General features: G+C 39.0%; 1 protein-coding gene across 3 annotated transcripts in view; it reads left to right on the top strand.

Annotated features, from left to right (window-relative positions):
* Positions 1 to 12,813, top strand: part of LOC127649316 (alpha-N-acetylgalactosaminide alpha-2,6-sialyltransferase 5-like) — a 46,254-nt gene extending 33,441 nt beyond the window's left edge. For all 3 annotated transcript variants that reach the window (XM_052134369.1, XM_052134370.1, XM_052134371.1), the window contains 2 exons: positions 7,444 to 7,551; positions 12,162 to 12,813. In XM_052134369.1, coding sequence (XP_051990329.1) covers positions 7,444 to 7,551; positions 12,162 to 12,408 — 355 coding nt within the window. In that variant the 3' untranslated portion in view covers positions 12,409 to 12,813. The remainder of the gene's footprint in view (positions 1 to 7,443; positions 7,552 to 12,161) is intronic.
* The last annotated feature ends 238 nt before the right edge of the window (positions 12,814 to 13,051 follow it).

Genomic DNA, 13,051 nt, shown 5'->3' with positions numbered 1-13,051 from the left:
GTGCCCTAAGCCCCATCTGCCGGTAGGTCATCCCCGTCTAACAGTGTAGTACCCGCCCAAAAAAACACTGTAAAATTTAAAAGAGAGGGAAAAGGCCAACACAGAGCAGCAGTGAGAGAGAGAGATGAAAAAAAAAAACAACCTACTCGCCGGTTCTCCGATACACCGTCGCATGGTCCTCGATCCCTACTCCACCCTCTCAGGTGGACGACAGCTACTTCTCCCCGGGCAGACCAGAGTCAGACTCATGACCCCCGGCGGAAAGAACTCCCCTCCACGTTCTCGGCGACTCGTGGGGACTCTCCTCCGCCCCTGGCAGCGTCCCTACCGCTCCAGGTGGTCGGGGAGACACTTGAATCCTCCCCTCGTGGACGGCGGTCTTCCATCGACCCCTCCGCGTTTCTGGGAGATGGCAGGGCTCTCCTCCGCCCCTGGCAGCGGCTCCATCGCTCCAGGCAGTCGGGGAGTCCAGTCCCCACTCGCCTCACAGACGTAGGCCGTTCACCGTGTCCGGGTGGTCGTCTACTCCCTCCCCCGGTGGATGGCAGCGGCGCTCCCCTGGGTGGACGGCAGTGTCGAGGACTCCACGACGGGCATCCCTCCTCCTTGCAGGGCTTCGGCACCAGTGTTAGCCTAATACGGGACTGGGTGTGTAGTATCACGACCCGGCCCCGCCCTCCACCCTGCCACACCTTGAAAACAACTAAAACCAGCTTTTGGCTTTTTAGTTTACTGGTCTTACTTTAGCTGGTCGGCGAGCTGATCTTCCATACTGACCAGTTGATCGGTGCTCAATACCCCAAATAACAACAAAACAAACAGACCAGCCTTACAAGCTTGGCCAGGCTGGGAGAACTGCTAACGCTGACTACCTTAAACTGTTTTTTTTTCTTCAGCTGGTTACTGATAAAGAACACATTAATGGATTATGTGCTGTAAATCTGCATATCCACTTTAAACTTTGTTTATTTTATCCCAATCCAGCAATGTATATGGCAACCACTAATCTCCTTACTGTATGATATGTGTCATTCTGCATCTCTCATTAGTGAATGGAGCATGTCTGTTTGTGTGTCATTGCAAAAAACAAACAAAAAATAAAAACACATTTTTACAGAGGTTTTTACAGATTACATATCTCTTCTAAACTCTTTCGAGGCTCATTAGTAAGAAATAAAAATACTAGCACTGATGAATTCCCTCAGAATCGTACAAGCGAGTGTTTTGTAGTTCTGGTCCCTTATTACCACAGCAGTTTTATTGCAATAGTCAAAGTGTGTCTTTCATCTTCTATCTGTTTCTTTGGTGTTATTCTCCAAAGTGACAAATAAAAGACAAGAGATTGCTGTGAGAATCATATCAACAAAAACTATCTCTCTAAAATGTCAGAGTTAGACTGGCAAAGGGTGGCTGCTGTTTTTTTTTTTGTAATTGGTTTGATCAATGTTATACATCTTCAAAGAGTTGGTCTATCAAAAGTTGCTCTGCGAAACTTTTGACAAAAGACACCACCATTGCTTACAAATGAAAAGTGAATTAATAAGAAACAAGTCTTTCTCATTTTTAGGGCAAACTTTTGCAAGATCATAAGGGAATTAGGGTTACGAACGAATAAATTTCATAACTTGCGTTTATGTTGGTGGTTCTGAAACGTCTGCATTCACACCCAATTAATCCCCTTTGCAATTTGGGATGCAATTTCACGCATGCTACTGCGGCTAAGCCATAGCTTAGGAAAGTTTATTAGATCACAACAAATTTTCATGGCAAGCTTCCTCAAGCTTCCAGTCATTCGCTTCCAGCTTCGGCCACTGGGGGCAGTGGTTCCAATTTCGGTAAGCGCAGATCGATTTCAGGAAGTATAGTGGGCATTTCCCAATCTGTGAAGAATTTCAAACCGGGATGGGCACGTCTCAACTATCCAATGAAAGTAGGGAATCTCAATGTTGTAGGAAATCCTGTAAAGCAGTTGAAAACTCCCATCCTGGTTTGAAAACGGCCATTGATTGGGAAACGTGCATTGTTGTTCTGCAGAGACACATGTCTCGATTCAGCAGAAGAACTTTCGAACTACTGGGGCTGAATTCATAGTTGGATGGCAGCAGCCTCAAAAGTTAACCTGTTTACGGCGGGTGGGCATTAACGATAAAAATCGCTAATGGTAATTAGGTACTTCTACACATATTTTTGGTTTAATAAGCCATTTTATAATAGCCAGCGTTACCTGGTGTGCTTCCATTGTTGTTAAATGTTGATTCAGAATGGAATCTAATTCCTTGTGATTCTCAATTCTAGTGGGAACAGACATTTTATTCTTTATATTTAAGTGTTCTCTACTGTGTAGAAAGTCTCTTTTAGCCATTGTCAACAAATATTTGAAGACATACATTTTGTGGTTCAGGACATTTTTAAGGAAAAAGACCCCTAGACACTTTCTAGAAATTCATGCTGAGTGTGTTGTAAATCATGCATTGTAGGTCATGTAAATAGTCATGCAAGTTTGGGAACACTTAGCAGTCAGGTTGCAGTGCCTTTGATCTCTGGCCAGCATGTGTGTGATAGACAGCCCTGAGGCACAAACATGGCCCAATGTTCTTCAGTGTTTTTCTATGACTTAGCAGCTCTGTTTTGTTTCTCTTCTGTTTTTCTATCCTTCAACTCAAAGCAGTTTTATGCACCCATTCACATATAAACAACACTGCTTTGAAAAAACGGGTCTGTCAAAGAGTGTTCAAAGGATTTTTGAAAGTAAATGTACGCAATATGTTCCCATGATATCTGAACAGCATTTGCTGGTTTGTAGCAAATGCTGAATATGAAGTTGGTTAATGCATATAAGTTCAATGTAATAACTTTAATGGTTAAAATCAAACCTCACACTTGAATTCTCTGGATAATTGAATTCAGATGTTGTGGCCATCCACTATGCTGCAATGAATTTCGGAGCAGTCTCACAGATATACTGTAACACACACACACACACTCACACACACACACATGTAGTGTTTCCATGTTTTATGGGGACTTTCCATAGACATAATGGTTTTTATACTGTACAAACTTTATATTCTATCCCCTAAACCTAACCCTACCCCTAAACCTAACCCTCACAGAAAACTTTCTGCATTTTTACATTTTCAAAAAACATAATTTAGTATGATTTATAAGCTGTTTTCCTCATGGGGACCGACAAAATGTCCCCACAAGGTCATAAATTTCGGGTTTTACTATCCTTATGGGGACATTTGGTCCCCACAAAGTGATAAATACACGCTCACACACACACACACACACACACACACACACACACACACACACACACACACACACACTTGTGTAAGAGCTGTGCATACATTAAACATCGTCATGCATGATCATCATCAAATAAGAGGCTCAGACTCCCAGTGGCGTATCATTTTGTGCGTTCCATGAATCTTTTGTTCTTGTGAAATATTTTGAAAGAAGCTAACACAAGTTTTGTGTTAAGTGAGAAAGCGTTAGGATTTATAAAAAAGATGTCTATATGACACGACTCAATAGTTAACAGTGAAGAACAAACCCAGGAAATCATCTAAGCCTCAGCTGAGGCAATTTGTTTTTGCCTTTGGGTACATCTTTATCCTTCGATGGTTTCTGAGACTATAAGCTTAATGAACTGACCTTGAACTGACAGTCATATTCTTGTACTGTTTATAACAACGCAAAAAGTCTCAAACTGAAATATCCAGAAACTTTTCATGTGCATTACAGATGATCATTCATTATAAGTGATTGTTCCTTCTGCCTTAATATATAGGGAAGGGAATCAGCAGGGACCTGGTGATATGATATTATCAATATCTGGGTCCGGATAGACTAACATTGTGATTCTGTATGTTTAGTGTATTGCAACATTGTTGATTAAATGCATTCATTTAGTGTGATTAGTTATATAAAAAAATATTGCATTAAAATGTTTACGCAATTAATCATTCCCCCTTACCCATATGTAAAACCCTTAAAAATACAATCAGTATATATATTTATTATATATATTATACTGATAATTTTTTTTTATTATTATGCATTAAATGAGTTATATATTTATTACTTTTTCTGCAAATATTGATTATTTATGATTAATTGCGATTAATTTGATTAATTAATTGGCATGTCATGTAATTCATTTAATTAAAAGAGCCATGTCATCGTAGAGCCAAAGAAGTACTATAGAGCATAGAAAAGTCAGCTTCCATGAAAACCCTTGCTGTTGATTTTGTTTACCCTTTGGCCAAATGGAAATAATTGAGTGTTCATTGACAAAATGCAACAGTATGTTTAGTCTTCTCACGCACTTGCTCTGAGTGGTGGTCAATCTCTTATTTTTTTTACAAAAACAATAATAGGAAAAATATAACAAAAAAATATGGATTCTTGCCGATAGAATATCCATATGGTGTTTTATTAACAAAGTTCAGGAGGAGCAAGTTCATTTAATCTGACCAATCTCACTATAAGAGTATAAAAACAGCTGCTTACCTCTACGTAGCATTAAGAGTTTCCAGCATCCCACCACCTCCCCATCTCCCCCTATCTATTCCATCAATACTAATCCAGTCCGGGGGGGCATTCGAGCTCAGGTCAAGTCTCGAGCCTCGAGCCCACCGCCAGGCACAGCAAACCACATATGTTTATGCTATCCTCACTGCAGGTTTACATTAACTTGTGAACTACTGAAATATTGTCGTTAGGTGAAATATTGCTACACTTTGAAATAATACTTTTTTTCATCCACCTCTAATAATGCATAAATAAGTCTTGCATCTCTTTGCTTTTGACCTTAAACTGTACTCATTTTCCCCTTTTTGACACAAATGAAGAATTAAGCTATCAAACACAAGAGGGAGTTTATTACACAGTCTACTAACCAGGTGTGACGCATCAAGTTTCCAGCAGGAAAGAATTTGTATATCCACACTGAAACTGACATTGTTTTGTGATGTGGCACAGCAACAGAGCATAATTGATGTTTAATATACAGTAAAGTTATGAGGGGCGGGATTTTTGACCAGAGATTTCTCTGTGAATGGGGCTACCTAAAACGGCACCAAAGTAGAAACCAAATGACCAAAATGACCTGTTGCTTGTCATGTTTGTAGCCAGTTAGAACAAAAATTTATACTCAAACAAAACAGTCTCATGACAAATTGTAGTAATTCGCACGAGATGGCAAAATCATAAGATGTCCTTCGATTATGCTTGAACAAAAATGTACAACTTTTATTTCAATAGACACCAACCAATCAACAAATAGAATTTGAAATCGATACAATACATGCATTAAGTTTTAGCTAGCCTCCTATCCAGTGCTTTATTTTAAGCAAGGAAAAGTCTGTGAGAAAATGTGTTTACTCATTCCATTTTTATTTATGCAATACAAATGACTGATGTATGTCAATAACCTGTAATATGCTTCTCTCGTCTTGTTTCAAACCCTGATGTTTTCTTTATTCTGTGGTACACAAAACTAATTTCCTATTAAAATCATGGTCAGGTTTAGGTTTGGGGGTTGAACTTATAAAATCGTGATCAAATCCTACGTTGGCTCGTTTATTTTTCTCTTTGAGTAAAAGTCATACATTTTTCATAAGAGTGAAAAAGTCATTACTAGTCACCTCTCACGATCTCTTCTTGTGATTTCACCATCTCTTACTGTTATTACGACTGTGTTGGGTTTACATGGAAGAGATATGTTTTATCATTTGTTGCTTTGCATCGGGCCTGGTGAAAAAAAGTGTGTCCTGAAGTGTCCTGAATAACGACAGCATACAAACTATTGTCACCTGTTCTGCTGCTTTTATAAAAAATTATATTCTATATACAACTTTTTATGTTAGAGAAACTATATTTCAAATATAGTCTTCATCTGCCAAAAAGTAGTTCCCTTAAAAGTAACATTGCAGTTGCTTTACTATCAGTGGTCTGGAAGTCAGAATGGTACATTTTGCCATTTACGAATGTAAAACATGCCACATCTGTCAACAGTTTTTCCCAGGAGTCTCCCGTATTTCACACCGATTTCCCGTCCCCCTCCCGTTTTGTTATTTCTCCCAGGAAACTCCCATAATTTGTATGGCCCAAACCTCGTTATATGAATAATCACATCAATATATTATTCCAAGGTTGTCCAGTTCCCAGATCATGTATGCATGATCGCATCCTACTCACACAATCGACACATCATACAAATTTCAACCCATTTGTGACCTCAACCTGGCATCTTACAACCCAGTTGCACTCTTGATATCTGTGCGGGTAGTAGACGCAGGAAGTTGAATCAAGCATCACTGGTAGATGGGAGGTGAAGACTTAGGTTCAGACTGAGGACCCCTCAGAGGTCTCTCGGATTTTGTTACCCAAATGTTGACAGGTAAGAAACGTGCTGTTATCATAAACAATAGCATGGTTATAACGCTGTCGCTGGCAATGACAAAGACGATGACGTGTGATGAACCCAAGTGCAGTTTTATTTTCAAACGTGAAATTTCAAAGCCGTAACTCCCTACATGAAGAAAATACAAAAACATGAACTTGACTTTAACTTGTCTTGACTTGACTGATTAAACTTGACTTGAACCATCCAACAAAGTTACACTCACAAACAATGTTACATTAACAATACCTGACCATGGACAATGGCAAACATGAGGCATAAATACGTGGACAAGGGAGAAACATGACAATGATAACCAATGACAAGACAGAACTGATAACAAGGTAGCAAGACAATAAACCAATGAAAACAAGACACATGAACATGGAGGGAAACATGAAATCACATGACCAGGAGACCACATGATATGAAACACATGAACAAACACATTAAACATTACAATGGGTTCTAACCATTTTCAGCCAATCAGATCTAGCTGTTGTGTACAACATATTAACAACTCTAAATGCCAAGCTGATAAGTGACCAGGGTACTATATATAATGATTCATCTGTGTTGAGGTTATAGTTTTGATGTTGATCAATTCCATTGTATATTCTACCACATGCACAAGGGCTTATTGATGCGGCATTTGCGTGACAGGACATGCTCTGTTGTCTGAGGTAATTTATCAGTAATCAGAGGCTTCTAATCAATCACATCCAGGGCTGTTGTTCACTAATGGTGTTTGTTTTCCTCTAATAATGTGTTATTTGTTGGAGATTCACCAGGGCTTTTAGGTCAGGCAGCAGGTTGGCAGAACTGATGAGCAGTTGATGATAACGTTGAGTTGTAGAAATGATCCTGACAGCTGGACGGCATTCTAAATGGAACGGAATCTTGGGATTGCGTGTGCGGAGTTTCTAACGGAATTATCCTCTTTAATGTTAACCATAGTTTCACGGATCAGTATTCATTTTATTACGTTTCATGCAACAGCAGACAATCTCTCTTTTTGTCTCTATTTTTAGGAGAATCTCTAACTCCTGGTTAAGCACAGGCTGGTTCACAATGACTATTGCCTTAGAGCTTTGCGACAGAATCAATGTTTATGGCATGGTGCCTCCAGATTTCTGTAGGTAAGTCAGAATTTAATTGGTTCCTTTTCTATTTTAGCATGCACTTTTTTTCTGTCCCTTAGGATGATTTTATAGAAAGAAAATCCATCATTGTATAGAAAATGCTATCATTCTGAAATTTTAAATGAAACATGAAAATATTATATTGACTCTTTAATCTCTTTTTCCTCATTTGTAAGTGTTGAAAGGATAAATATGACATTATTTTCCTCCATTAAGACTTTTAAACTTGAATACATTCTCCTTTGCACTTTGTCACATGAAAGAAATCCTATTTATTTTACATATGTGTGTACAATTTGTAATTTTTTAAAAACTGTCCCTAATACTGCTGTCAGTATTAGGGACAAAAAGATGGAGTTTCTATTCAGTTATGATGGAAACGAGAAGTGCAGAATGCACATCTCTGCCAGGGCAGAAATGTCATTTTAAGATTTTAAGTATCTTAATTGGGTGTGAATATGGTAAATGTTCTGTACTTATATAGCACCTTTTTAACCTTAATGGTATTCAAAGCGCTGCATCTCATTCACCCATTCACACACCAATGACGCAAACAACAAAATGATCAATACTTCATGTCCATGCCCATTTACATGGCACTCATGAGTTAAGTCATTGTGATGCACTTTGCACTTGCATGCTTAAAATAGGGCCCTGAGAATCAATGGGTTTATGGAGTTAGGTTAAAAAAAAAGATGTCAGACTGTTCTGAGACCAGTGCCGATAGACAGCACATTGGAGGTTTAGTCATTCACTCCTAAAATCTGACCAAAATTTCAGTTTCAGGGTGCAGATGATGTTTGGACCACAAAACATGTTTGGTAGACATGGGACAGTTATAATCAGCACATAGATTCAGAATTTATAATGTATCATTTTATTTGAACATATTTGGCAGTGATCACTAGACGCCAAAAAGGCTTTTGATATGGTATAAAGTCTTTTTAAGATTTTGGAAATATGTGGGTTCGGAAATACTTTTATTGGATGGATTAAGTTTCTTTATAGACACCCTGTAGCAGCAGTACAAACAAATGCATTCATTTCAGATTATTTTACACTGAATAGGGGCACCCGGCAGGGTTGCCCTCTCTCCACATTATTGTTCTGTTTTGCCCTGGAACATTAGCAGCCACGATAAGAAAGGAGGATAATTTTCCAGGGGTGATGGCGGAAAAGCTTTTACCCAGGATACAGAGTTAATTTGTCTAAATACGAAGCTTTAGCTCTGACTGCGCACTGCCCAGTTACGGCTTTTCAACCGGGCACCTTTCAATTGCCCAAACAGGGCATTAAGTATTTGGGCATTTTATTTCCAGCAAATTTGTCTGATTTAGTTAGTTAGAGAGATAGAGGTCATTTTGACCCTTTAATAATCATAAATTTGCACAATGAATTTTGATTCAAAGTAATGGACAGCCTCATCCAATCACTGCCAACTATGTTATAACGTAATAGTCTTTGATCACAAACTAAGGTGGGATAAATGGACTGAAGCTGTGAACAAAAAAGGACAGCAAAGGCTATACTTCCTTAGGAAGATGCTGACATTTAATGTAAATGTTTCAATCCTAAGAGTATTTTATGATTCTTTTATTGAAAGTGTTTTTACATTTTGCATCACCTGCTGGTTTGGAAATGTCACAGTGAAGCAAAAAAGTTCACTTAGAAAGGTCTTGATTACTGCGAGTAAATTAATTGGTATCCCTTTAAGAGGTCTTGAACAAATTTATAAAACTAGATACCTTAGTAAAGTAAGACAAATTCTATCAGACAATAGACATCCTCTGTTTGATAAATTTGAGATATTACCCTCAGGTAGAAGATTCAGGATGCCAGCAATTTTTAAAAACAGGGGGAAAAATTCCTTCTTGCCACACGCAGTAAAATTATTAAATGATAGGTAGTGTGGGTGTTCACTGAGCGGGTCTCAGTGAAGATTAGAATTTGTTTTTATTTATTTTATATATAAATCTGCATATTTGTTACATGTATATTGTTGGTCTTATATGTACGCATGTTGAAACACAAGCAACAATAATTTCCCTAAGGGGATAATAATAAAGCAATCAATCAATCAATCAATAAAAATATTTTCGAGCGATGTGGGCAGGTGGGCTTCATTACATTTATCTATGATTGGAAAGGTTAATGTTATTAAAATGAATTGTATTCCAAAATTCAACTACCTGCTACAGTCTCTCCCTGTAGATGTTCCCCTCTCTTATTTCAAGCAATTGGATAGCATAGCGAAGTCTTTTATTTAGAATGGAAAGCATCCCAGGTTACATTACAATAAGTTACATAGGCCGACTGACAAAGGTGGGCTAGGCCTACCCAAGATTTTGTTTTATTATCATGCGTTTGGTCTTAGGCATTTGGCTCATTGGTTGCTTCCACCTGATAGAGCCCCTCACTGGTTTTGTTTTGAACAAGAAGTTCTTGCCCCTATTTTGCCATTGCAAAGCCTTTCTATCAAACTAATCCAAGAAGTTTAATTACACCCCATTATCTCACATTTGCACTCAGTATGGACTAAAGTGTCCAGAGTGTTAAATTCTGACATTTATTTAAATGTTACCTCGAGCATATGGCTGAAACCCAAATTACATATTAATAAGTCCCCTTTCTGCTGGTCAGAGTGGATTGTGAGGGAGGTTATTACGCTCGGTGACATATATGAGAGTGGAGTGTTGAGATCCTTTGAAAATTTGATTCAACATTTTGGAATTCCCAGATCTCAATTTTTATATTTACAGCTGCGCCACCTGCTCTGTACTATCTTTTGGAGTAGTATACACCCCCCTAAAGCGGCAGACACTCTGGGAATGGTGATTACTGCTTTTGGAAAAGGTCATGAGGCATCAGTGTATTACTCCTTGCTAATCCAGAGTCTGGGGGACGGAGCTTTAACTTCTCTCATGAGATTAAGATTTAAACTTGGTATCGGAGGAGGGAGTGTGGGCTAGGATTTGCCTTATGCAATTTAAGATTTTACATTGATTTCATTTGACACCGTATAAATTGTTTAGGCTTGGTCTTAAGGGCACACCCATCTGCTGGTGATGCCATTCAGAAGATGGAGACACCACCTAGGTTTTTTGGGGATGTGTGAAGATCGAAGAGTTTTGGTCGAGGGTTCAGAGCTTCGTGTGTTACGTGATTGACACTCGGTTTTCGTTTTGCCCCAGACTGTGTGTTTTGGGTGATGGGGCAGTCCTGAATTTGGGTGATAGATATATGGAGAGCTGGGTCCTGACCGGCATGATGATTGGCAGGCGGGTAATCCTCAGGGGATGGAGGTCATCTGGTGCACCTTCATTTCGTGAGTGGGCAGGGTGGCTGCGTTTGAGGAGATGGTATATAGAAGGCTGGGCAATCTGGATATATACATCAGGAAGTGGGGTGGCTATCTGGCCATTTATTTTTATGTCTCTAAATATTTTCTGTTTTATTGTCTGTTTGTGTGTCTTTGTCAGTTGGCTTTTGACCACTTGAGTGCTTGTTTATGTTGGGGGGGGGCTTGGGGGGTTGTAATGTTTGGGGGGGGGCAAACGTTATGATTTCATGTGGTTTGATTTAGCATTTTCTGTTATGTCTGTGTGAGTTGCTGCATGGAATCTATAAAGATGGTTAATACAAAAAAACAACATAGTTGGCAGTGATTGGATGAGGCTGTCCATTACTTTGAATCAAAATTCATTGTGCAAATTTATGATTTAATGTCCAAAAACCATGAATATCCAACACTCCTGGAAACATAATAAACAATTTGACTTTCTATAGCTTGGTATTATTTAAAATGTCAGAACTTTGTCCCTTTTTATGAGAATTTTCGTTTTGCTTGTTATTAGGTGCGACTAGTTACAAATCACAAATCCAAATGGAAAATGCACACAGTAGTCATGCTCGGGTCTCAGGAGGTTAAAATAGATGGAACTTCATTTGAAGGATTTTTATTTTTCAAGTTTTCAAGCTGTCAAAAGTTCCCCTAATTGGGCCTGGGAAGCTCAACGAGTAAAGGGTTAGGCAACTGAGATTCGTCCTTCACCACCCGGATTGAGGCGAGTCGCTATACCACCAAGAGGACTTAGAGCGCATTGGGAATTGGGCATTCCAAATTGGGGAGCAAATGGGGAGAAGAAAAAGTTCCCCTAATTGAAAGATCTGATCTTTTTGTATGTGTGTGTGTGCGTGCGTGCGTGTGCGTGTGTGGGTGTGCGTACGTGCGTGTGGTTGTGTGTGTGTGTGTGCGTGCGTCCGTGCGTCAGTGCGTGTGTGTGTGTGTGTGCCATGCATGTGTTATACTGCACCCCTTGTTATCGCAGCCCCTGCTGTCTACCAGAGCCACAAGAAAAATAACCAAGATACAAAAATGTTATGATTCATTGTGATTCCCTGCTGAAGCATGACCTCTCCCCCTGCCAAGTTTGTAATGTATTACATAAAATCTATTTATTCCCCTTAAAGCAAGTTATTCTCTGAACCAAATCAGGTTCATTGCCTTGAAAATGAATATCTAGCTCAGAATTAATCTGGGAATCTGGGACTTTTCTCATGAAATGGTAATTTCAACACATTTTAATCTTCACTCTCGTTCTTTACAGGGAGTCTCAGCACCCCTCTGTCCCGTATCATTACTACGAACCGATGGGCCCGGACGAATGTGCCATGTACATCTCCCATGAGCGTGGCCGGCGAGGTAGCCACCATCGCTTTATCACAGAGAAGCGGGTCTTCGCTAGCTGGGCTCGGACATTCAACATTCATTTCTATCAGCCAGATTGGAGTCCTCCGCCGTTACCGAGAAACAGCTCGGTGACCACAGCCTCGCCTCGATCACAGAAAACGTGACTAACCAGAGCCTTCAAATGATCTCAAACTGCCTCATATGATTCACTGACTGTATTCCTGTTGCCATGTGAATTGAGTTGTACAGTATGTGTTTGATTGACTGGGATAGGGTGGGTTTAGAGGAATCATGCTGGGTATAAGGACTGAAGCTAAAAGATTTATTTAGGACATTCATAGTTTATTTATATATGAAAGACATTCCAGCAGCCTGTCCGGATCATGTGTTACCCATGAATAGAAACCCTACTCTAATTGAGTTCCACTGGGCACTTTTAGTTTGAACTGAATTGACACTGAATTGTTGTATTTCTTTGTAGTCTCTTTATGTATATATTTATGTTGAAGTCTTTTCTTTTATTCTATTATTATTGTTTTTTCAAGATAAATTGTTACACAGGATATAAATGGTGCAAATGATACTTTATTAAGTTGAATTTTAATGTTTTAACATGAATAAATATATTGTTTGTTAAACAGGAAAACCTTTTGAAAAATGATTGGCAGTGTGATGGGATCCAGCAGCTATATGTCGTTCCAAACCCATATGACTTTATTTCTTCCGTTGAATGCAAAATTAGTTATTTCATGCAGAATGTTCCAGTTGCTCTTTTCCATACAATGAAAGTGAATGGTGATAAGATTT

This window comes from Xyrauchen texanus, chromosome 9 (genome assembly GCF_025860055.1).
Source record: "Xyrauchen texanus isolate HMW12.3.18 chromosome 9, RBS_HiC_50CHRs, whole genome shotgun sequence".
Taxonomy (NCBI): Eukaryota; Metazoa; Chordata; class Actinopteri; order Cypriniformes; family Catostomidae; genus Xyrauchen; species Xyrauchen texanus.
The sequence above is the reverse complement of the archived record's forward strand: the minus strand, read 5'-3'. Positions and strand labels throughout refer to the sequence as shown.